Source organism: Pelmatolapia mariae, linkage group LG15 (genome assembly GCF_036321145.2).
Source record: "Pelmatolapia mariae isolate MD_Pm_ZW linkage group LG15, Pm_UMD_F_2, whole genome shotgun sequence".
Lineage (NCBI taxonomy): Eukaryota > Metazoa > Chordata > Actinopteri > Cichliformes > Cichlidae > Pelmatolapia > Pelmatolapia mariae.
Window position 1 is genome coordinate 3,259,714 of NC_086240.1, and position 25,765 is coordinate 3,285,478.

Sequence of the window (25,765 nt, forward strand, 5' to 3'; positions counted from 1 at the left end):
CCGCTGACATCAGTTTGTCAGCCTGTTTCGGTTTAAGTTTTAATTTTTGTGCGGTTTGACGCCCGTCTTTTTGGTCTCTGTGCGGACACCTCATGGACTGAACACCATCCCATCCATCCCGTCCTGTGCATGATTGCTTGAAGCTTTCCCGACGCACACTCTGAAGTGAAAGGCCAGGCTGTCACAGGGCTGACACACAGACAAGAAGACCAAGACGCTCACACCGTTTGGCCTAGCCTGCGTGTTTTTAAACTGAGAGGAAATCTGAACACGCAGAGCATGAGAACAAAGGAAGAAGAAGAGGGGGGGAAAAATCTCCCAACAGGAGAAGCTTCCTCTCGCTGAACATGTTGGATTAAGTGGAATTTTTAAACGGAGACAGACATGAGAATATTGTCAAGGACAAAAAAAGGCTAACATATGTTCCTGTTTGCTAATCTGGAGCTTTTACAGTAAGATGATTAGAGGTTTGAAAAGCCTCCATTTAAAAATGAAACAAAAAAAAGCCGAGGGCTGTTTGAATCCAGTTAGAAAGATTTACCTCCCTCTTATGTTTTGGAACTCCTATATACTCTGTTCATCTGTAAGTGTGTACAAATGTGTTTGCCACCAGCCTGATCCTCCGTTTCCCTTTTGACACACTAACGTTTTTCCCAACTGGATTCTGTTGGAGATTTACTGCTCACCACCCTCTGTTTTTACTGTAGGCCTGTTAGTACAATCAGTGGAGTCAGAGACCACCTGGTGACCGCTGTCTTGTTCTGATCTGTGTCACTCACTGCTAATCTGAGCTGACACGGCAACTCCCAGAGGACAGCTGGCTCCGCAAACGACAATGGAGGCCAAGCAGCGTGTGACCCAACCGTGCTCGCCGAGATAAAGTTAGCCCCGCTTTTGTTCTTGACTGGTGTCTGGTGCCTTTTGCCTCCCCAATAGTTCAAACCTTCTGCTTAAGAGGCGCGGCCAATCAGGAGAAGAAGGGCGAATGGGCTTAATGGGAGAGTTTGTTCCAGATAGCTGATGAACTCGCTGATCAACGTAGCTCGATTTTGTCAGCTGAAGTAGGTCGACTGTTCGGTGTGGAGGTGACGCTTCTGTTTAAGCCTGTAGTAAAGTTGTTACTTTTGGACAAGCTGAAATAGTTTTTGCATGAAGTTTCTGGAGAAGTTTTGAGGCATTCGTGAAATAAAAATCCAATCCTGGTCGTTAAAATTATTATCCCAGTCGAGTGCATATTTCACTCAACCACCTTCTAAAGTTCAGCGGCTTCAGCAGCCAGCGGCAGCTTCTGCCACAGTTAGAACTTCCCAGTGAAAAATTGTCCCCTCACATTTTTTTTCTTCTACATTTTATTTATGACAGCCAGACCCCAAAAACCATCTTCAAAGATTGCATCTGTCAGATTGACATAAAACGGGCTTCTGATCCTGCCCCCATCAGAGGCTTCAAACCAAACAGCCTGTGTAACCACCCCGCTGTGCGAACGATAGCCATGCATCACGCAGAGAGAAAGTGTGACTTGACGACCAGACGATGGGGTGCCGGGGAGGTCTTGTATAATAAAATTACCAACTGATGAGTTTCCATTAAGCTTTATGAGGCATTTATGTGTGTGTGTCTGTATGTGTGTCTTTTACTGTAGGCTGATTCAAGGCAGGTTAACCATCTGGCCATAAACCTCTAGTCTTACTCGCTAATGGAATTTGTTCCTGGGATTCTGAACTCCTGCGTGTATGTGTGCGCGTGTACGAGCTACACTAATAAACCTAATGACTGTAAAGTCAGAGGCAGGGTTTAGGCCTATTAAAAGCATGGAGCGCTTCACTGCTACACTGGCACTTATGGAATTGGGACCCTTGTGATGTACCACCGCATGGTGTGTGCGATGGGATTTTAAACTCTCCCTATATGCTGGGTTACAGAATATCTATAATGCTTTAATCCACTCCATTATCCGATTGAATCTAAAGCTCTAAATTTTAGGGTCGGCCGACACAGGCGGCGGCACCGGCGGTCGGCTGGAAGTAGAGTTAATGTTTGCAATGGCACCGCTTCCACGAAGCCATTCATTAGCTTCATTAGTTAAGTGTTTACTCGTATAATTAATCACCCTCACATGATTGGAGCTGCTTACTTTATTGATTGGGCTTCTTTACAAAGTATTTAAACCTCTGCCAGTACAGAGCGCCGCTCGGGTATTTGTCACCACAGGCTCCATTTCTCTTTAACTTTTTCAATTTAGCGTTGAAACAAATCGTTATTGGCATATTGGAATAATATGAAAGCAGTTGTTCTCAACCAGGGGGGTCCACACTCAATTTATGAGAGAGAAAAGGAGCAAATTTCAGTGTTCGCTAAATTCGGCACAGGGATTTTACTAAAAATGCCACTGAAGCAGAGCTATGAAGAGACTAGTCCATCTTGAAGGACACTGGCTCTAGATCAGTTTTAGCTGTACACATTTGGACTGATCAGGCACCTTAGGAAAGCTTAGCAGGCCTGGGTGAGGAAAACAAGTTCTCAGTGCTGCCCTTCTCTCTCAGGCCTGCCACGTGACAAAAATAACCAGGAGTGGAGCCTAATGTGTGCTTGTCACAACTCGTAATAATTTCTTCCTCAAAGGTCGCCGGCATTTACGCTCACTTGACTCCTCTTCTCCCTCAGGTTTCACACCTTTGACTTTATCTTTCATGCACTTAAATATTAGATGAAGAAGTCTTTTGTTTGTATCCATCTGGAACAGCTAGGTGTCATCTTGCCATCAAAGGGAAAAGGAGTACTTGTTCGCTTCGATTAAATTGTTACTTTGCTGCAGGAACCTCACGTCGGGGAGAGGTTAAACACATCCTGTGTCTATGAATGTGTTTATTAGCAGCGTGCCCCTGTTTGGACTTGTTATGATGCAGACGTTTCAAAGCTAGACAGACTGGTCAGTTTTACTTGGAGCTAAAAACAAAAAAATCAGGGGATAATATCAGTAGCTTTTATAATGATTCCTGGCTAGCCTTGTTTTCCTCTGTAGTGGAGACTTCAGTCCAGCCAGCTCTAACCATTCATAAAGTAGGCTATAATAGAATTCCCTTTGTTATTATGCCTGTTTCTGTCCTGTCTGCACAGTGTCTCCTGTCTCCCTACTGTACGCCTTGCTGTCATTCTCCTGTTTCCTTTCTAATGGCCCTCTTTCCTGACGACTGCAGAGTATAAGTGCTGTCGCCTTCGCTTAGCTTCACCGTTTCTCAAATAACTGTTATGGGAGCGAGCGAAAAGCTGCGGAACTCGGATCCAGCATCAATCCAATGTTAAGCTGTGGTTTGGATGAGATACTGTCTATCTGAACAGCTCTTACATAAGACCTTTTTTCTCTTTGTGGCAGTTACTGTGCCAATAGCCCCTTTTGGTACACCTCCAATGACTCCAGCGCATGGACAGGGTTTTATGTTCGTTTGTGAGAATTGTCCTTGTGCTGTTACAAAACTCTCGACTAGTTGTGCAATTAGAAATGGAGCCCGACTGATGTAGGAGGTTTAAGACCGATACCAGTACCGATATCGATACATGCTTAAAAAAGTATACGTTTAAAAATAATTTTGTTTTTTGATCGCAGGAAGTCATGGATGACTTTGATGCTCTCAGTGACTACTCGAATCAGCTGGTTGATGTTTGCGGTGTTCCGAGCTCACTTTGCAGAGTGTCCTCTGGTGAACAAACGATGCAACGTTAACACTCATCGAAAGTTTGAGTGGTGTTTCCCCCGTCTCTAATATCGACTGATAGGACCCATATATTGGTTGAAAACTTTTTCTGACCAGACCCTAACCGTAAGTGTTGAACAAACTTTCTTGCTTCTCTTTCTATCCTTGCACCGGCAGCAGTGAGAGCTGCACCTATACGACTCTGCATTAAGGTTGGTGTTAACTTACCCCTTCTTACTTTTATTCTTATGCAAAGTCATTTTCAGGATTTCCTACATGTTGTCACATGTAATTCTTGGTTTTGAGATGTAGTCAACATAAATACCGTCCATGTCGACACATAGCAAGACAGATGTTGTCAGCTCTTAGATTAAATAGCGCAGTCACAAGCTGAATCTTGCCTGCCCTCATTTTTTTTCCGTTTGTTTTCTCCGATTTACATTAGAATGAAATCACTGGCGGTTGATATTGGCGTCAACAGTAATGAAACCTCAGTATGATGTCACTGGAAATGTTATTTTCACAGGATTGGAAGAAAAAGCCCCGCTTTGCAGATTGCATCAGAACCCACACGGGAGATGGGATTTTCAGAGGCCGATAATAAAGGGGTTTCAGTGTTGAACGTCCCCTGTATTTACCATCTAACTGCTCGCTCTTAGACTCTGCTTACATAAGCACAACCTTTGCCAGCTCAGCAGTCAGTCAGACAGGCTTTTAAAAGAATGCAGATTTATGCAAATGAGGCTGCTATTGGGTTTGCGGTGGCGAAACCGTGGTAACGGGAGAGGAATGAGGTTAAATAGGGCCGTGGGCTCTGGAGGGACGTTCTCTACCCACAATGCCCTCTGGTGTTTGTTTACACACTGCGGTGGGTTGTGGGTTGTGCGAGGTAAAGCCAGCCATCTCTTAAGCCTCTTCTGCAAAGCCTTCCGTGGGCACTGTGGGGTTTCACGTTGATGACATCCACACGTTTACAGGCAACATATCTTTGAATCTGTCGTCCAGACTCACGTGTTAAATTGTTGTTTTCACTGACATTTCCAAAATGTTCTTCTTTTTTTTTTTCCATTTTATTTTGTTGGCTAAAACATGACTTAACTCAACAAGTAAATATTCATAATTCCTCCTAGCAAAGCACTCCTAATCCCCCGAACAAATCATCCCATCTAAATGGCTGCATTATACTGGAATGTATTCAGACAAAGGGGATTGTGCAGTTTTGTGTGCTGTTATTTAAAATAAATACACAGAAACGCACTAATTCCACCATCGTCTTCTTCTGCGCCAGCAGAAAATGGTTGCTGATCTAGAGGAATGACGCGTCCTGTCCCCGAGTCAGTCAAGAGTTATGACCCTTGACCTTCATTGTCGAGGGCCTTGAGTGATGCCGAGCGTGAGATATCGGTAAAGCCTTTTTTGGTCCTCTTGGAATCAGCATAGACTGAACAGAATATATGGCTCGCCCCTGAAAGCTTTAGCGAGCCCGTGACAGCTTCTTAAATTAGTACTGGAGCGCTTTTAATGTCCATTTATCTTGTAGTTTGGTTCCTGACCTTGATCGGCCAGTAAACCAAGGGGTAAAGGATGATTTTAAAAAGGGTTATCTGCTAAATAACAGAACTTACACGCTGTGCAGGAGTAGGCTGAAGGGTTTCGGACGGCAATCTGAAGGCAAACAATAGCTACCAGCTAATCCATCTACAAAATGTCACTAATCTTTTTCTGTTTTGTCTCGCAGTAAATAGCCATCACACACACACACGGACAGTAAGGGTGCGGACCAAATTAAGCCCACAGCTTTGATTTCACAGGATTAAACTCAACTAGCTGCCTGATTGCCTTTCTTTTAGCCTAATCAAAAGATTAAGGGCATGGGGCAGTAGTCTGAGAAGTGGCCTAGTACTGTGTAGCACTTAAGCAATGCAAGCGCTAAACCATATGTATTGATTTTTGACAGCTTTTGCTAGCAGTCACCCTGGAGATCTCACATAAAAAAAACATACAAAAATATCTGTGCATTAATGCGTGGCCTCACACTGTGTACGTAATCAGTGACGCACACAGATATCACACGTACTGTATTGCAGCCGTATTTTCAGCCCGACTCCCGTAGGTGCAGACGTGCAAAGGCATCCGCTGACCCTGCAAGGGTGGTGATGACGAGCTGAGGAGACAGCGGAGGGAGGCATCACTTTGTCGGGCAGGATGTGTGATGGGAACAAGGCGCGCATCAGCGTCGCTGTCTGCCGGAGTACCTATAAATAAATCTGGCTTCTCTCCCTCTTTCTCTGCCACCGTCGAAGCAGACAGAGCGATCGATCGTTGGACGTCAGAGAATTAGTTTTCAATTTCCACTCAATGGAAGCGAATAACCTCTGACATTATGAAGACCCCCAGCTGACCTGCGCGTAACTGTGAATGTCTGAAATTGTCATGATTAGATGCATAACAGGATATGATTACCGTGGGGAATTGGACAAAGTCGATAGGGATTCGCTGCCAGCATCCATTTGTTTATCCAGACAGATTGATCTGCGTTGGAAAATATGAGGCCAAATGAGGATGCAAGAAGCAGGAAACAAGTGGAAAGCCTATTTTGTAATGTGTTTAGACTTCTGGACTGAGAGAACATTTCCAACTGACAGAAGCCTATTAGTGTAATTGAAGAGCAGTTTGGGTGTCCCACTGCTTTTCTCTCCACTTTCCTTCAATCCTCTCCAAACTTGTTTTTAACAAGGTTCAGAGGGCCGGCCTTTCCATATGTTTTTAGTTATTTGTGAGTTTTGTCCTTCTTTTAACACACATATATTTTTATGTTTTACTTTGAAAACCTTGATTTTGAAAGTTTTGGTCTTTATTTTGAAATCAGAGGAAAGAGAAAAAAGCTTTCGGATCATCCAAAGGGACGCTGTATTCGGTGCTTTCACTATTAGGCATGTGACTGGAAGATTTTTTTTGGTCTGGATGGGACACTGAACCAAAAACCCAACTTCCATTGGAAAAAAAATAAAATAAATAAAACTGTCCAGAAAACGGCGTGTAAACCAAACCCTTGTAATTGCCAAATTAATTTACTGATGGTCAGATGTAATTCATTTCTCTCTTCACGAGACCTGAAAGTTAATGCTTAGCAGAGAGGAAGACCTGCTGTTACTCTTCAACAGAGAACACAAAGCTTGTTTATTTAGTATTTTTATTGTGGTCAAGGTCCAAGGTGCACTTTACATCCACTCAGCTGTCTACTTTCCACTGCATGCCCGCACAATGCTTCGTAAGGCCATGTTATTCATGTGATACACCAAAGTGCGTGAAATATTTATGCCACCCAAAACTCCCCGAGGCAAAAACCTCCTCTAGTAGTTTCTCTGCGTTCAAGCTGCGCTGAGCTGTTGGTGTTTGGCTTTGTTTCCAACTGACAAGCAGCAAATGATTAAAGAGCCGATCTCACCTGGTCAGTGTTTAAGCGCTGTCGACGCGCACGAGCCTTCCCTCTGGAGTTCGTTTGACAATTTTAACTTTCACGCTAGTCACTCGGCAGGGGTCGTCTCCCTTCGAGCGTAAAGTAACGCTGCACTGTTGTCACACGCAAAGACACACTTTCACATTTTCACACACATGACAAAAAACAAAACATGGCTCGCTTCTCTCCACAGCACATTCTCCCACGTACACGTGCACGGACTCGCGCACGGGAGAGTGCGTGGGGAGGTGAGGCGCTCTCGCTCCCTTGGAGTGGGTGCCATGTCTTGTCAGATGGGGTTAGCTCCCCGCCGGCTGATGAGCCAGTCGAGGCTTTGAAGACCTTCCAGGAGCCCGTGGTTTACGTGGTTGGGTTGCCAGGTTTTGCCATCCCCCTCATTAATGCAGCATGGTTGCCCACTTAACTTGTTCTTCTCTGTTCCCCTGGCCAGTTCACCCTGGCTATGACCGATTACTGTGCATCCAAGCAAAGGAGCTAACTGCATGCATGTATTTGTGGATTGCAGAATGCAGCACATGAAATATTAGCTTGTTTTTATTGCAGTTTTTATAAACATAATTGATAAATTAAAACTGTTCATCTAGAAAGGAAAGCCTGAAACCCTGTTTCTTCGGGTTCCTCAGCCACTCCGGGTTTAAATGTCACAGGAAAAAATAAATAAATCTCAAACACTTAAAGAAGATTTCTTCACATTTGACACAAATGCACATCAGTGATTGCAAATTCTTTCATGGACATAACTCTTATATCTGAATGTTTCCATCTTCAATCCTGACCATTCTAACCAGTTTCCTTAGGGAAGGATTTTCCCAACTAATCTGCCTGAATTTAACATCTCGTTGAGCTGACAGTACACAGCCATGTCTACATTATGGAGCACAGAAAGGCTCTGCAGGCAAATGTCATTGAATACTTTTCCTTTTGTTTCTTTGTTTGTTGAACACAGTTTCCCTTTCCATCATCTTGATGAACTGGGCAATGAATGTTTCATGAAAGTTTCATTTTTACGCAAGGGCGGAGGTTTGTTAGACTTGCAACGTCAAGACAAAAAGAAAGCAACGCTGTGAAAATGAATGTACTGTCTGTTTGTCATCTTTGCTATCTTAATGTTTGGAAGCCAAAACTGGAAAAAAGTTAATTTCACATTTCACAATTTTTTACATTTTCTTCTTAATCAACAAATATAGCCACTGGTATCGCTCTTAAAAATGCTATATCAGTCATGCTACACTCCTCACCGTTCAAGCGCTACATGGAAAGTTGGAGGCAGCGAGACCCCATCACAGAAAAGTGAGAGCATCAGTCACGACAGATACACCATTTATTAAGGCAGAACCTGCATTAAGAGAAGAGACTGTGGTGAACTGGTGTGTAGCTTGGTATGGGCTAGCATTAATGGTGCCTTCCAACCATTATACAACACCGTAACTCGAGGTGGTGACTGTACTTCACACACCTTATGGTGACGCACTCATGTAAGCTCCATCTTGACTGGGTTTAAGGGTAAGTTCAGCAATTAATGGGTTTTTACAAAAGCAATAAAGTGATGGAACAATAATTCAAGGAATTACTTTTGCAGCTACTTAGACAAACATTACATTTAAATGTTTACTGCTGCTCTGACTGCCTGGCTGGAGGGAGTGGCGTCTCTCCATTTCTTTGATTCTCTTCCCTCTCTGCCTTTCCTCATTTCCACCCCCTTTTTCAGCTTTTAAGGTGGACCTCTTTCAGATTCCGCTTCCCAGCATGAATATGGCCCGTTCCAAACTGAGATTTTAAAGTTGCTGGTTAATAGAGCTATTTTTAGTATAACGATTTAAGCTTTATGTAACCAGTGGAACTGATGTGACCACTGACTCGGGTGTAAGTGTAGAGGAAAAAAAGCAAAAACAGTCCATACTGTTTCACTTTCTTCAACATCTTGAGGTAATTGACCCAACCTATTCCCGCCTTGAACACACACACACACACACACACACACACACACACACACACACACACACACACACACACACACACACACACACACACATACACATATATGTATCACAGATGGGTTTAAAAAAAAAAAAAAATCCCCTTTCTCGCACGAACCCTCTCACTCATTCTTCCACCCTCCCACACGAGCTCACACTGTCAGCTTAGACACCCATGCAGCCCACATGCATTCCCTGTCTTCAAAATGTTGTGCATAAGCACTCATACATGCTGCACACACACAGACACGCACGTCGCTGAGAGAATATACATGTCTCTGCACTAAAACACTGAGATACAGCTGTGAATAGGAGATGAAAGCCAGAGCCGAGCCAGGAATAATAAAAGCAGAGTGATTTCAATGCACTGCAGGCTTTCTAAACAGCCCTGGGATCTGACTTGAAAACATAAGGGGATTCCAAAGCCTGGTCCTTTTTAACCATACTGTTTTACCAAAGCTACTTTGATGTAACAAAGACCTCGGAGGCTGGTTTTTGTAATATTCCCGCCACTATCTGCCCAATGTCGATTGTAAATGTATATGTGTGGTCTAATTTTAAGACTCGTCAATATAATTGTTGCAACCCCCTCTTCTGCCATGACCTCCGATAACATCAGGCGTACCTTTTGTTCCACTCGGGGGTTTGAAACATATGCACCGAGGGTGTAACAGAGAAAAAGAACTAATAAAGAGATGGAAAAGCAGGCTACAAATTTAAGGAGGAGAATGATATTATACATACGCTATCCATCACAGTGACACTATTTCTGCCATTTCTCGTGGATGATACATTATCATTATGAGGTGATTCAGTGCAGGCTATATAAATCATCCTGGAAGATAACAGTACTCAAACAGAAAGTAAAGGAACTCTCTGGAGGTTTGACCAGTTGTAGCGCGGCGGAGCACGGTTTTATGAGAGGGTTCACGTTTGTTTGTATTGTGAAATGCTGCAATGTTCCCACCTTGTCCTGCTAATCAGCAGTGTAACATACAAAATCTCACACTTACTGAAAAGTCTTAAAATTCAGACTGTATATAAAAGATGCACACAGACACTAACATCACCCATTGGTTTGTGGACTTTTGCTATGAAGCCTAAAGTTGGCTGTTGCTAACTTGTTTTTGTTTGTTTTTATTTATTTGTTTCTAAACCAGATGTGCCACAATTGGACAAAAGGTTTGGAGTAATTGTTAGCTAGCATTAGCTTTATTACTTAGCTACTTAGCTTAAGTTAAAATCACTTACTGACTAAAGTGGACAGCCAGCTTCTTAGATGTCTTCTGGTAGCGACCTGTTTAACTGTTGCTCAAAGTGGCCAAACAACTAACAATTTAAGCCTTAATATATCATTTAAATGGCTAAAATTGACCACCATACTGTTGTTGCAAAAGGAGAAAAATGCAACACCTTTTTTTCTTAGAGTTTAAAAGTTTTACAAAGTTGTATAAAAAGTTTATAAACTTGTTTATTTGTGCTGTAAAGTTGGTCTTTTAAACATAAGGAGTCTATGCTCGAGTGACTTGTATTTGGAGACGCCTTCAAGTGGCTATTTGAAGAACTGCGGTTTTTGGCATGAGTGCACTGGCTGCAGGTTTCAGCCTCAGAGGTTCCAACATGGATTTCAATTATTTTAAAGGTCTTTATTTTTTTATGGCGACAGAAGTCCATTTAACACTGAATAGACATTATGCATTAAATTTCATACTACGAAATGTTACAGTGTGTTACAGTTCATACTATAACACATACACTGTCTTGTGCAGTATTAAATTCCACACTTGTTTCACTTGTGATTTGGCTCGCAGATATTTTTGTCTGCTAGAGGCGTGCAGCGAAGACAGCAAGATGGGCTGTTATAGACAGATGGGCATAGGCTGCTTGGAGCCTTGTAGCAAACAAACGGGAGCTAGTGGAGGCCAGACCCTTTTATAACGGGGTCACAACAACTTTTTGTAACTCTATTTTCAGTCAGATTAACTGCCTCATATGTGTTTTTACTGTTGTGACATAATATCAGGTCAGTCTCTTCAAAAAAAAAACTGCCTTTTTTTTTTCTGTCTGAGCAGCAAAAGAGCTGTAATGGAGAGAGTCGTTAAAGTAATGGGATGTAGTAAAATGGAGAAATGGAGGGAAAAGTGGGAGTGGAGTGGAGGTAAGGAGGGGAGTGGCTGCTGGAAGTGGGTCACAGTGGCACTGACGTGATAAAAAGTGACGCGCTGAGAGGGGGGATGGACTCGTGCCGCCGTCTGCGTCACCTTTTGTCCGGCGCGCACACAGATGTATACAGTCTCACATCAGCTCAGTTCAGTGGGTAAACAACAGTAGCACAGATATAAAAATAGCTCACGTAAAGGCCGGGTTTTCCTCTCTCTCTCAGGGCCTCCAGCGTTCTCATGCTGCATTGTTTACAGCCTAGTTGGAAATATTTCACTGCTTCACAGCATCTTCTACTCGCTTATTCACCTGTTTAAGATTGCATTCAGACTGTGCATAAATAATAACGGCCTCTCCCATGATCCTGTTTTTGTGGGGCTGTGTGTGTGCATGAAAGAGCAGATGCACCGAGCTGAGTTTTGAAAGGCGGTGATTTTGGCTCGGCTCTGTGATCTCTGTATGATCTGTAGCGTTTCCTTGTGGACGAGTGATGCAGGGGAGAGGATGTGTTGCTGGAGGGGCTGCGGGGATAAAAGGATGAAGGAGTGGCAGGGGAGCCAGGGAACAGTTTAATTGCCTGACCCTTCTCCCACCAGGATGACTCTCTGGAGCCGGGTGTTAAAGAGAGAGGGTGACGGCTGGATTCCACGAGCAGATCCCTGCAGCTCTGAGCACATGCACTCTGTGTGTGTGTGTTGTGTGTTCTTGTGAATGTTCTCACAGCAGATCTGCACATATTTGAGAAAGACAACTTAATCATGCCGTGCGTGATGCTGAAGGGATGCACTTTGAGATTTAGCCTCCTATAACACATCAAAGGCTTGTGGGGAGTAGAAGGGGAGGGATGGTGCTGTGGTATGTGAAGAAGCTGTTCATGCTCGCGTCTGTGGAACCCATCACTTAGGGCCAATTCTGTTTTTGTTTTGTTTTTCTAGTTAAAATGGAAAACTGCATCAATATTTACCTTCGACTGTACATCTTTACATCTTATTGTTATTTATTTGGTCTTAAGAAGATAAAAAATACGAGTTTGTTCGAACACTGATGGTTTAATCTTAATCCCTGTGAATAATCTCAATATACACAACACTGGGGGAGAAAAGCAGCAGTTAACATCCATCTTCTTCGTTTGTTGTTTGCTGACTGAACGCTGAGGAACCTTCATCCTAATCAGCTTGAGATCTGGCTGCAGGTCAGGCAAGCAGATGAATACAGATTAGAGTGTCACAAGGCAGTAAGAGAGGATTACCAGATCTGGCCAGCGTCCCACTGTGGCCTCCTGTAGGTGTCCAGTCACTGGCTAACAAGTGTTGTCTGCACTGGCCCTTCTTAAAAAAAAAAAAAAAAAGTCATGGGGTTAGACCGATTGGACTTGGCTCTGTCTGCTTTCAAGTTGTGGGAAAAAGATCGATGATCCCGTGAGTTTTAAAATAGGATATATTTTTTAAATTCCCTTTCTTCATACTTGTTTTACATTATTATACATTTTTTTAAAAGCCAAGAAATGCACTGAGTTTGCAACATCCCCCAAGAACCCGAAGAGTAGAGTCCTGGCCCCTAGCCCTGCCAGTGTAGCAGAAATGATGATGGCAGCAGCAGCCGTTCTTCTCTGCATGAGGAGCTTAATGTTGTTCGTGTGTAATTTACGTTGAGTAGGCTAACCACGTTATTAAATGAATGCATGTAAGGTGAACTAGCAAACACCGTCGTAGTTACATGCGGCTGTCTTCTTGTTTGATGGCAGATACTCCCTTCACCCTGGCCAAAAAGGCTAAAATGACCAAAAGAAAAAGTGGAAAGCAGTTAAACATGAGAGGTTTTTGGACAAAGTTTGTGTTCTCCATTCTTTAAGCACCGGTTCCAGCACCGTTTAAGCACCGGCACCGTTTCAAAAGTACCGGTTTGGCACCGGTATCGGATAAAACCTAAACGATACCCATCCCTATCAGCTGAGTATGTATGCTGTCTGACGTGTTTAGGAACATCCTGCTGTTTGCATAAAGTATGTCTGAAACTGATAGCATCTGTGGCTGTGTGCATGTAACTGCAAACCTGCTGAATCCAGGTTGGCGTTCGAGTGGGCTGATTTGTGAACAGTGGTGCCCCCTGCTTGCAAAGTGCTTGTCGACTTGCTTAAATACGTGTTGGACTTGTGAGGGTCATTTAAGTCGAGGCAAACTAAGACGAGAGTTGCCAAACAGATGCGAGAAGCTTTGTTTCATTTGCGTGTGCGGCACCCTGCAGCTGTGAGTCCTCATGTGCATCTTGTTAAACCTCAACCCATCATTATCATCAGCAGCTTCCCCGCCATCGCCGCTCTCAGCCTCTCTGTAATTCCACTTAGAAAACAAAACAAAATAAAGCCGTGCGTGCGGTGTTGTGCTCCCGAGTAGCTACCAGAGCGCGGCTCCTGTGCGTAACTCGGCTTTGATCTCTCTCTGTAAATTAAACATGCCTTTTTAGATAACAGGCTCCCTGGCACCTGCAGAGTCAAACTGCACCTCCGCGCTTCACATCAGCTCCCGTCCCTGATTTGAACTCGGTAAAGTTGATTCAAGTCAGCACAGAGTGCCGCTTTATCGGGATCAGCTATGGTTGTGTAAACCTCTGTGGGATAATTAGGCTGCAGTTAGACTGTCAGATGTGCAGAGTACAGACAGTTCTGTGACGAATCTCAAATATGACAGTTGACTCTCTTTCATACAGAGAACAAGAGAAATGTGTACCAAGTTGGGAAAGGAAAAAGCGGTCGAGTATGGGGTCAAAAGATGGGTCAGCGCGAACACTGTGCTTGACCTTTGACATCAGCTGCAAGAACTTATTTTGCAAAGCGACCAATAGGCTTGAATTTGGGGATGGAACCAATACTTGGATCAACTAAAATTACTAAAAAATTTAAATTAGGGATGAAATGTTTACTACTATTATAAAAAAAGTTTTAGCCATCTTAAAGCTGATGCCATCTTTCTTTTTTTGCCAATACAAGTCACCAGATAAATACCTGATATAAGCCCATACCAACATTTGCATCCATAGTGCAAAAATGTAAAAGTTGGGAGAATTTGTACCTTTTGTCTTTTGTTTGGGTGCCTAATCAATATTTTTAGATTTTTGAGTGTCAGAGCTAGCATATTAGCTAATATTATAATGCTCTTTCACAAGGATATGATGTGCATCTCAAACTGCACGGCAACCTTTGGAGCTCTCTGTGGTCCTTCTGCCTCAGTGGCCCTGCCTGCCCGTTTTCCGCTTGAGGTCTTTGAAATGCTAATCACTTCTCCTCTTCTCTTTTTTTTCCTCTTCATCTCTCCTCCAGATTCTTCCTCCAACTACATCAGGCAGCTGGAGACGAAAGTGCGGATACTGGAAGACGATAACAATAAGCTCCTCTCACAGGTGAGGCTTGCACAAGGACATAGACATACACACACACACACACACACACACACACACACACACACAGGCACATGTGCCATGCCGCAATTAGCCCACTTGAGTTTCCGTCTAAACTTATACCCTCGCTAAACTCCTCTTGTGCGACTTTTTAACTCATCCTCAACGCATGACAGGAAGCTGCGATGACATAAAATCGTTGCCTAATGCTTCTGTGAAGCTACCCCTTGCAACAGGCTCCCTGTTAGTTGGAGAATATGTTTATCCATGTTTAATTCATAGGGAGTCAGTAAGCTTCAGTAGCGTGCACTGATGTTAGCCCCCGAGGCGAACTGTGGGAGCGGAGCAGAGATGAGAGGAGGAAAAAGAAGGGGAAAGAGGCATTAAGTGACAGTGACAGAGTAAAGGATTTATCCCCAAAGTTGACCTTGCTCTGACTTCTCCTAAATTTGGAGGATGGAGGGCTCGGTGAGGGAGGGGGTGTGTGCAAAAACGGGGTGGGGTGTGTGTGTGGAATGCTGGTGTGGTTCACCAGAAGGTCACATGTCAGTCTGCGGAGGTGTGTTTACCCAGTCGAGCACAAACAGCAGATGATGAAACCGAAGCACACTAATCTGGTCATGTGAGGGGAAATCGGATTCATGAAGTGTTCGACTAATTATTGGCAAAAAAGTAAAAAAAACAAACCAGCTCAAGCTTTAAGTTTATAATTTGGCCTCTTTAATTTTATCGCATCATTTTATGATGCGAGTCGGTTCGTTTGAATGCAAATCAGGTTGCACAGAGACAAGGGTGAATTTCACACTGTAATTTGAAGTCTTTTTTCCCCACTTATATCCCAGCAGATTCATGTGTAGGCAGAGTGTAGGCTGTTATGACTGACATGAAACCTAAACGATCCTCATAATTATCTCTTACGTGCTACAGTTAGGTGTTACACATTATCTCGCAGCAGTCCAAGCATAGAATATGAACTCGCGTCTTATAGTTTTTGTTCACGTTGTTTTCTGTAGATGTGAGGTTGGGATATGAATGTGTTCAAATGCAGTGCAAAATGTGAAACTGTTGAGACTGATTTATTTTATTTTTTTAACAAATACATTGCCTTAATTTTATGTGTTTAAATCCATCAGCAAAACAGTTGCTTCCATTGCTGTTATTCATGGCTCCTCACAGAGCGAAACAACATAATAAACCATTCCACCATTATGTTTTTCTCTCCCTAGGCTTATAGCCGCTATAGCTTATCGCAAATACAGACGAGAAAGGTAATCTTCTGTGATGTCTGTGTTTGTTGGCTCTTCTGCTGGCCGGTTGGTTCAGTCTGTTTTGCCCTTTCACTCTTTTTACTCGTTTGGTGGTGGGACTTTTCACATCTTTGAGCTTCTTGCTTTCTCTTCTGTAGAGGGCTGACACTGTCAAAGCAGCAGCTGTACAAGGCAAGGCGACTCATTGCAGTAATGTTTTATGTTGTGCCTTTCAGACAAGGAATAACCTCTGTGGTAATGTTTAAAGGGTAGGAATATGATGATTTGTCCCCTTGATGGGATTAAGTTATTATGATGCAACAGCCTGTAGTGTTTTTTAGCTTAGCATAAAGGCTAGATGCTAGCAAGACTGCGGCAAAGATCGGGACTGTGACATCATCCACTGGCTTCTGAAGAAACCCTTTCCACTTTGGTTAAAAAAACAAATCTAATATGACGAGGAGGGGTGGGTCTGACCGTCAAACCACTTGCTCATCGGCTATGAATTTGTCAATATCAAATCGTTAGCTAATGAGCATACCGCAGATAATCCTCCAGTTTGAAACCTATTAGGACCAGGATTTACAAAATACACATAATTTTCATGACCCAAAATGAGCGACTGAGCCCATAAACTCAGCTGGAAAGTATTTACACAAGTCAACTCAGAAAGCCATTTTCACATAAATTACAGGACCTGAAATCATTTTGTTTTTAAGCAAAAACTACAGTGGAACTGAGAGGTCAAACGGACTGCAACTTAAGAAAACACCAGCAATAAGAAAAACGCTGCAAAAGCACACAAAACACAACGGAAATAGGAAAAAAGAAAACAGAAATAGGAAAAAACTGATTTCCAAAAGCACAATATGCCAATAATTGTGCCGAGAGACACTTAAAAGAAGTGGAGGATCTATTAGTTTTGTGAGGAAAGAAAAGATGAGAAGTAAGTGTGTTAGCCTAACTATTAGCCTAAAAATCTGTCATCAGTATTTTATGAATCATGAGATTAAAACACACTTACTTAGCATGTTTTGGTTCCTGCAACTGGTCCGTCGGGCTATTGTCTCCCCAGAAACACTTTTCTTATTTCTTAAGTTGCAGTCCGTTTGGCCTCTCAGGGCCACCGTAAAAAAACACTTTGGATTTACTTTTCGGACCTGAAAGCTGCACCCACTGTCTGTGGTTCAAAGTGCTAACACAACCTACCAGTATTATTAACACTTAGAACTTCTAATTAACATAATATATCTCATGTTTTTATACCATTAAAAAAAAGTTAAACAACACATAACTTCTGTTGCTTGTCAGTGGTCAAATCATGAGAGAGAGTGTTATCAGAGCAGACTCAAACGAGCTTTGTCCGCATCACTCCCTCTCATCCTGTAGTGCTAAACTAACCGGTTTCTGGTTGTGACTTCATATCATCGATACACACCTAATATTGATATTAATCTCCAACTTTTCGTAATACAGTAAAGTGCATTGACAAACATTACCACAGAAATGATTCACCTTGTAATTGTGCCGGTTTTCCGAGAACACGGGAAGTTAAATGCACCGCCTTGCAGGGTTGTGGCTTCTGTGTCCAGGGGTTTCCTTTCTGTGCTGCTAGCATGCCGTGCTAATGAATGAACACAGGTGGCCCTTGCTTGTACGTGGCCTTTCTTGGCAAGAAAACTTTTATCTGTCCTTGGAACTGCTCCGCACAGTGTTTGGCACAAGGTAACTTAAGTGAATGAATGCTATGTTGTGCTTTGGTGCATAAATGACACACGCCTGTCCTAGCTTGTGTTGACGTCTGGAGGGCTGAATAATTAAAGATCCGGGGGGCAAGCCAGGTAGATTCAGGCATCTGTTATGCATGGCCGAAACTGTTGTGGGAGTGCAACTGAACAATGAAGGACTGTCAGTCTGAAGCTGAAGAATATGAATCTGTAATCTCTGGTTGTTGTTACTAAACATGACTTTCCCACAGGGGTGATAACAGTAAAATATTGGGTGAAAATAAGAATTACTGAAATTTACCCTTCAGTTAGATTTCATAATATCCTACCTGATGACGTGTGTGCATAATAGCAGGTTCAATTGTTACAATGGATTAGCTGCCCCAGTGGATTGTATTGCCTAACTTCCTGTGTTATGAAACCGGCCCAGCGAAACTTGTGTTCAGCTAGAGGAAACAATGGCCTCTTAGTGCAGGAATGCTGACCCTCCAGACCAGCTTGGCTGAGGTATTTTAACCATACTAAAGGGAGCGTGGAGGGAGTTAACAGCAGGATCCCACAGTGGATATTAACATTAACAAGGGCCTACGCAGCCCAGGTGTAAACACAATTAGAAAAACAGGTGTGTGCACTCAGATGCACACACTCAGACATGCTCAGACACGCGCATCCTCCTCAGGCTTTCTCCCACTCAGCTCTCCCATTTCTTCCAGCTGTTACTTGTCTCTAGTCGAGCTCGCACACGAACTCCGGACGATGTTGAGATAATCTGGTCCGGACGTTGTCGGAAGTTCACTCTTGGTAAATACTGTTTGGTTTAGGTCAGGGTGAGTCAGGCATCTTGTAAACTTTGCATTTGGGAGCTTGCAACCCAAAGCACTTTTATCAACCAATGTCAGAAATTTGCGCCGTCGTTGAGAGAGGCTCAGACCTGCGGAGAAAATATCTCCGCAGGTCTGAGCTTCACTCACTACAGTGTGTGAAGCACTCATGCGCTCTTCCTCAGTCCACACTGACACTTCGTCATGAAATTGACAAGTGTAAGCACGTAATGATCTGTATGTCAGATGATGCTCCGTCCCCTGAGTCACTGTAATAAGCCCCAAACTCTCAAACACTTAATGTTATGGCTGTCAGGCTTTGCATTCATGGCATAATTAGGTTAACAATAATGATGGAAGAGCGACATATTTAAGTTTAAAGACCAGGTCATTGATTTCAGATGCAAAAATACTGAGACTAAAGCTGCGTGTCCCAGATTAGCATCCATAACGCACCTGCATATGATGTACAGCGCAACTGCCTAACGGTGTAACTGTGATAAGGAAACGCCTCTTATTTCAGTCTAGCACGAGTTTCTCTGATTTAACAGTTTCCATGCTGTATTTGATTAAATCACGGCTCTGGAGGAGCATCTCGCTGTCCTTCCTACCCTTTTGTCAAAGTGGCATCACCCCTGCCCCTCATAACTCAAACAGGAAACGATGCAAGACACCCACAGCATCTTCCCGTCAACACCAAGAACATTGTGATGGATGGATAAGATGCAGGGCCCCTGAATTTTAGCCAGGAAGACTGCAGCGAGCCAACTGTCCTCAGCTGTCTGGCAAACAAATGGCTTTGCTGGTCTCAGCGGTCAAGGTCATGTCGGGGTGGGAAGTAAAGTTGGAGATGTGTGATGGTTAAATGAAAAGCTAGACTCAGGGAGAGGTCTGCATCGGTAACATAAAACTCTTTAGCAAGCCTTCTTATTCAGGTGATCAACTATGCGTTTATGTCACCCCTCCTGATTTTGACATTTAAGGTTACCAGACACAAAGCTTATAGAGATGTCAAAAAAGGTGCACTATTGAGGGCATGAATATGGAAACCGAAAGGATAGATCAAGAAGCGCCAGGGGGAGGACTGGAAAAGGTTAGAGGAACATTACAAGGATACTGAGTTGGAGGAGAGAAGAGGAGCAGGGATATCAAAGGACGGGGAAGATGAGGGGAATGCTGATTGTGGCTTTGTGTGTGCGAGTGTGCACCTGAGTGCGTTACACACACACACACACACAAAGATAATACAAAGGCAGACAACACAGCACAATGTCCGGGCATTCATAGACACACACCCACAGCTCAACGGGTTATTTATAGCCGAGCGCTCCCAGGCATCACGTGTGTTCATGCACCGCGCCACGCACAGAGGGAACACTAGTGCGCGACACGAGAAATGTCACAAGGAACAGTGGTGTTTGCCGTGTCCCTGCCTGCAGAGCGAAGCTGGGCTGGTAACTGCCCCCCAGGAACCAGTGGTCTTTGGCTGCTAATGAGGACAAAAATTAGGCATGTTGCCCCTATGTAGTGAACCTCACTGAAGGCAAAACGGGATACTTCCGCACACGAGCAATGGCGTGAGAGTGATGATGAGGAAAAGTGCCTTGTATGGTGAGGGAGACACAGCCAAAGACTTTAATAAACCCCCTTGGATGGAAATACCAACGGGCAAAACCTGGGTAGTAACAAAGATGCTGGTAGTTGTGCGTCTAGTGACACAGATGCAAGAAGAGCAAATTGATGTAAAATTGCTTCACAGGCAGTGTTTTCTCCGTTTATGTGCACAAAACTGGGCTAATCTCTATCAAATGTTGGTGATGGTACTTGCGAGTACCTCAGGATTTTGAGTATTTGAGTAAAAGTGGCTGTTTTTATGTTAATATATCTCTCATAGAGGCAAATACATTGATTTTGTCAACATTGTCAGAATGAATATTAAAGTCAAATTAGTGCCAAAGTGAACAAACTGACAGGATTCCCTGTGTTTTTGCACTCTATCTTGGATTATTAACTTTGATTTATTAGCATGCAGTGAAGCCACTCTTTGGGTAATTTTAGGTAAAACTCACATTGAAGTCTTATTTTTCTTTTTTTTTTCCTTTGGTGTTTGTTTTGTGACCGTTTGTGCCCAGCAGTGTAACCCAGGTGACCTTCGTGCCCTGAGGAAGGGAATGACTCTGTACCACTCAGAGTCCCAGCTGTCCTCACTGCCCCAGCGCCAGGAAGCCATGCACATGGTCAGTAATGAGAAGACTGACACACACGCACACATACGCAAACACACAAATTTGGAGAAGGCTAACCACCTATACTAAGATTCACACTGACACGCTTAGATGAATACCCGCTCACACTAACCGCTAAGACAGTAGTCACAGCAATCAGTCAGCGCTATGACTGCTTATACAGATGTGGTTACATAAAGAGACAGGGCTTAATTGCACACAGACATGCACATGCTTAATTGTAGGGAGCGCTATGCCAGTGCCTCCACGGCAAAATCAAGTCAAGTCAGCTCTAATTCACTTTACTTCTCACACTCCAATTAAACCTCCACGGGCAACCTCGCTCTCACTTACACGTGACTGGAAGAAGAAAAAAGAGAGAGGAAGAAGAAAAGGAATGAAAGGAAATGGGGCATAAGGGGGATGATCCAGACAGAGTCTTAGACAGAAGAGAAACTAAGGCAGAGACCAGGATAGAAATTTAACATAGTCAGCACTCTTCCTCATATCCTGTCCCTGCTTTTTCTTCCTCCCTGGAGCTTGTTTGAACCAAATTCCACTATGAAAATAATAATCCTCTCCACTCCACCTCCACCCTTAACCCTGCCAATGTCTTCAGGAGGAGAGGATTGGCAATTAAGGAAGGTCAGAGCCGGGCTATGCCGCTACTCATAAGACTAAATCTTCCTTGTGTTAAAAAATATATATAATTTTTGTTTAAATCACAGGGTCATTTTGTAGCACAGGGGTAAATTGTGAATTGTAGTTTCCCCATATTTACAATGTAGTTTTATATGAAATAAGGTCAAACTTTTGACGTGCTATGAATAAGACATTTAACAGGCATGTGTTGTGTAGTGAAAAAATATGCTGGATATAAAAATGTTGGATATATTTGATTAAATCATCATGTAACTATATTTTTGCTTTAGCATCATGAATTTGGTATTAAAATAGAGTTTTATGTATTGTTAAATTAGAATTATTAGCAGCAGCGCTTTTTATTCATTGTTTCATTTATTCATCATTTCATTGTGTATTTAGTGGTGCGTCTTAAAAATTCAGTCCATACCAATTTTGGTGACTGTTAAATTATGTATGGGTGACGTACGCCGAACAAACGCAAGCGATGAACATAACATTGAGATGATTAAATGTACATAATATATCAGAAAAGAACATATTTATATTTATGTTACATCCCAATTTATATTACATCCCAAAGAATTGGGATGTAATATAAATCGAAAAAATGTATAGATATTAATAAGTATGTGTGACAATATTTGTTCAAAGTTCGTTCTTAACTGTCGTTCTGTTAAGGAGGAGATAGTTTATGTATGTACATATCCTATGATCGTTATAGTAACATTTTCCTGCAAACTAGCTGCTACGCTTTGCTAATGTTTAGATTTAGATTATTATTTTATGCTTTATATTTATATTTAAATATTTCTAAGATTATATATGTTGCTCTTTAGATTGAACGACTTAACTCGAATTTTCGAGTTACTTTTCTCAAAATTTCGAGTTAATAACTCGAAATTTAGAGTTAGCTCTGCCAATCAGTAATCTACGTGGAATTCGCACTCAAAACCGGATCGCAACAAATTGGCGCTTTCGAGAGTACGTTTGGTGATAGTAACGCCGTGTGATTCAGCTAATAACACAAGGATTTCATCATTTGTGAAGCCATGCTGAAAATTATCAGTAATTTGTGCATTCATGACTGGCTGTAATACTAGTAGCTTAGCTGTAGCATTTGTAGCTGAGGGCTTCAGCTTCCGGGTAACAAGAAAATGACATAATTCACATAGATTACTGATTGGCAGCGCTAACTCGAAATTCTGACTTACTTTTCTCAAAATTTAGAGTTAATAACTCGAAAATCCGAGAAAATATCTTGAAATTTTGAGAAAATAAGTCGAAATTTAGAGTTATGGATACTTTTTTTTTTTTTTTTCAGTGGCGGAAATGGGCTTCCATAAGTAACAATACAATGCAAGCTGTAAAATTTTATAATAAATACAATACATGAAGTGCTGTATTTCTCTCATACTGCTCTGTAAAAATAACTCTAAAATACACATATTTCTCTATATGCTTATATAAATATAAAAAGCTGTGAAACTCTTCTTCAGAGAGAGAAGAGAGGAAGTAAAGAGAGTGGCAAGCTAATAGCTGCTAGTTGTCAGTTAGCCTAGCTTAGCTTAGCTTAGTGCAGTGATAAAGCGGTGAGAAATGGCTAGTCTGGAGCTATTTGACAGTAAAATAATCCACCACCATGACTGTAATATGTTCTTGTGGGTTTTTAAATTGTACAATAAAGGCAGATTTTTTTTAATTTTATTTATTTATTTTTAGCTTTGTCTGCTAATGGCTTTGTTTGTGACAAGCCCACAGAACAGCACTAACGTTGAGCTCTGTAGTTTGCCCAGTTCATGTTGGGGAGCAGGGAAAGAAGGCATAAAAGCGAAGATGAGATGTGGGACTTCAGAATGACTTCAGTGAAGTGGACTCTTAGTTGTGTGTGTCCCTCCCAAACGATCAGCTCATCCTCTATATTCACTTCTTTGTCTTACTCAAAGTTTCAGGTCAGTGAGCGTGCATGAGATTGTCAAATAGAAGACGCTCAACAGTCTGTGCTCATTTTCGTATGTTTAAACTTCAAACCATTGCTCCTGACAGTGTTTGTCCCCCTGCCCGCCTCCTGCTGCAATGACCCAAATCAGCCCTGTTAATGCAGGAGATGCTTACAGTCTTACGAGCAGTAAACACTGCCCCGAGCTATCTGTGTCCAAATCCTTTTCTTGACTGCACTGCTCTTGGCAAATGCTTGCAGTAAATGTTTACATATTTCAAATATTAGAATATCACAAAAGGCTTAACGATGATTTATACATTCATACTTTCAGTCAGACCAAAGTCCACTTCACCGTATGGAAGCTGTTACCTTTTGTTGGTATAAAGACACAGTCTTAGCTCACTGGAAAATTGAAGCGCTTGTAAAGTATGGATAGGTCTTTGTGATGCACATACAGATAATTGGATATCATAAATGGCATACATTTTAAAAACAACTCCATTTGTCTTTTGTATTATGTGGTTTTACACACAGAAAGTTCTGCAAACGTAATTTTTAGGTCAAACATGAGCGAGCAGCTGTTGCAACAAGCAAACTCAACTGTGTCTGTGGAATACTAAACAAAATGTTTCCCTCGGATGTCTGGCTGAATTTGCTGTGTTGTTTAGCTGCTCTTTGATCAGACAGTTGCAGATTTAAAGAGAAACCTTGGAATCCACACAGGCAAAAACAAAAAGGGTGGGTAAATTTAATATACTAAATATGTGCAAAAAAAGGGGGCTTGGACTGGCATCTGCACTGGATTACATCAAGTATCAAACCAGTCCAAGCTTTTCTGGTACTGTATGTAATTAAGTGGATGTCATAAATGGTTGTTTTGATGTAGTTACTAAACTAAGACACTGCATCAGTTCAAGTGCTGGCAAAATGTGCAAATGTACACTCACATTCACTTTCATTCTATTTTTCTCATGTCAGAGCTTGTAAAGATAATGCTCAACCTGTCTGAGGATAACATCAACTTATGCTTAAAAACATGGAAAAACATGCTGTTAAGCTCTTTTTTCTTTTTTTTTTCCTATAAATCTGCCACGTTGACCTTTTCTTGTCCAATGGTTAAAAGAATACTTTTCTTATTGGTTTGTATGGCCAAAAGCCTCTAGACGTAAATCAGTGCTTCGTGCGGTTTATGTGATGTGAATAAACTGCTGGGCAGTTTCCACAAATCGGTCCTCTTGGGTGCAGTGGGATTATTATTTTATCTCCGTGCTATCAGGTTACGTGGGATCATTCTGGCACCCAAATGGGGCCAGCGGGCATGGAGGGAGCTGACAGGCGCATCACTAGTGAGCAGGGAATTTAACCCAGGCTAACAGAGCCAGGGATCTGTGTCTAATGCAGGACCCCGATGCCAGGTTACAGTGAATGGAACCCATTGTGTATCCCAGCGATCTCTGTGTCCCTCAGACAGAGACCCACTGTCTGGAACTAACCAGGAGGGGGGTGGTGATGAGTCAAGCAAAGTCCCCCCCAGTCTCTTTCCTGGCTGGCTGCTCCCATCACACCAGGTTAAATCACACTGTGCAGGTAGCAGACCAGAGGAGGGAGTGGAATACAAAAGAAACAGGGAAGAAAAACACCAGTGGAGGATTGGTGATTTGAGCTGGTATGAAGGGGGTGACATTTTCAGTGCGACAGTACAGGAATACTCTCTTTTTAAATCCGAACAGATGCCCCCTGATGGGACGAGTGGGGCCTCTTTTTTTGGTATCTTGACTCAAATGAAGAGCTCTTTGCAGATGTCCTAGCTGGTGCAGGTTAACACCTGGCTCTTAACCTCTGTCACAGTTCTCCCGCTCCCTAACATCTTCTCAGTTGCCATTGTTATGTTATTGTTTCTTTCTCTCACTCTCTTTTTTTTTCTCTCCCCTTAGGGGACTGGACGTCTACCAACTAGCGAGTCCTCTCCAGCTACAGGCTATTTGTCCTGCGTCCAAAAGCCTGAGGCTGTGGTCCATGCCATGAAGGTAATATTAGTCAGGGAAATCAATCACAGGGTGTAATTGTTGGTAAACAGTGTTACAGCTTTTGTATCATTGATGCAGCTGTGATGCTATCATAGTGCTGTTCCTGGAGAATTTGCAGGATGATGCCTGAAGGCTATTGTGCCATAGCTGCGAGGCCTAGACCAGCGTGACAGTTCAAATGTGGGAAAAACACATTTGTTACTAATATAATGTTACTTTCTTTTAAATGGTTAAAAGGGGGTAGCATTATATTAGCAGATAAAGTAGTACCAGACCATGCCTAAAAGTACTTAACCATGTTCAAGTGGGTCAGGCTGGTAGCGCTATGGAAAAAAACAAGAACACATTGGCAGTTAGGCTGGAAGATAACAGCGTTGCCTAGTGTAGTTATGTAAATACAGAAGGAAAATGAGACATGTCCAACCCTGTGTC

At 42.6% G+C, this 25,765-nt stretch overlaps 1 protein-coding gene across 3 annotated transcripts in view; it reads left to right on the top strand.

The window, feature by feature from the left end:
* Positions 1-25,765, top strand: part of ccdc85cb (coiled-coil domain containing 85C, b) — a 47,261-nt gene that overhangs the window by 16,109 nt on the left and 5,387 nt on the right. Inside the window, exons 2-4 of one of the 3 annotated variants that reach the window (XM_063495912.1) lie at positions 14,626-14,705; positions 20,630-20,734; positions 25,241-25,333. In XM_063495912.1, the coding sequence (XP_063351982.1) occupies positions 14,626-14,705; positions 20,630-20,734; positions 25,241-25,333 (278 nt within the window). The remainder of the gene's footprint in view (positions 1-14,625; positions 14,706-20,629; positions 20,735-25,240; positions 25,334-25,765) is intronic. The other 2 variants (XM_063495913.1, XM_063495914.1) reach the window with 2 other exon arrangements.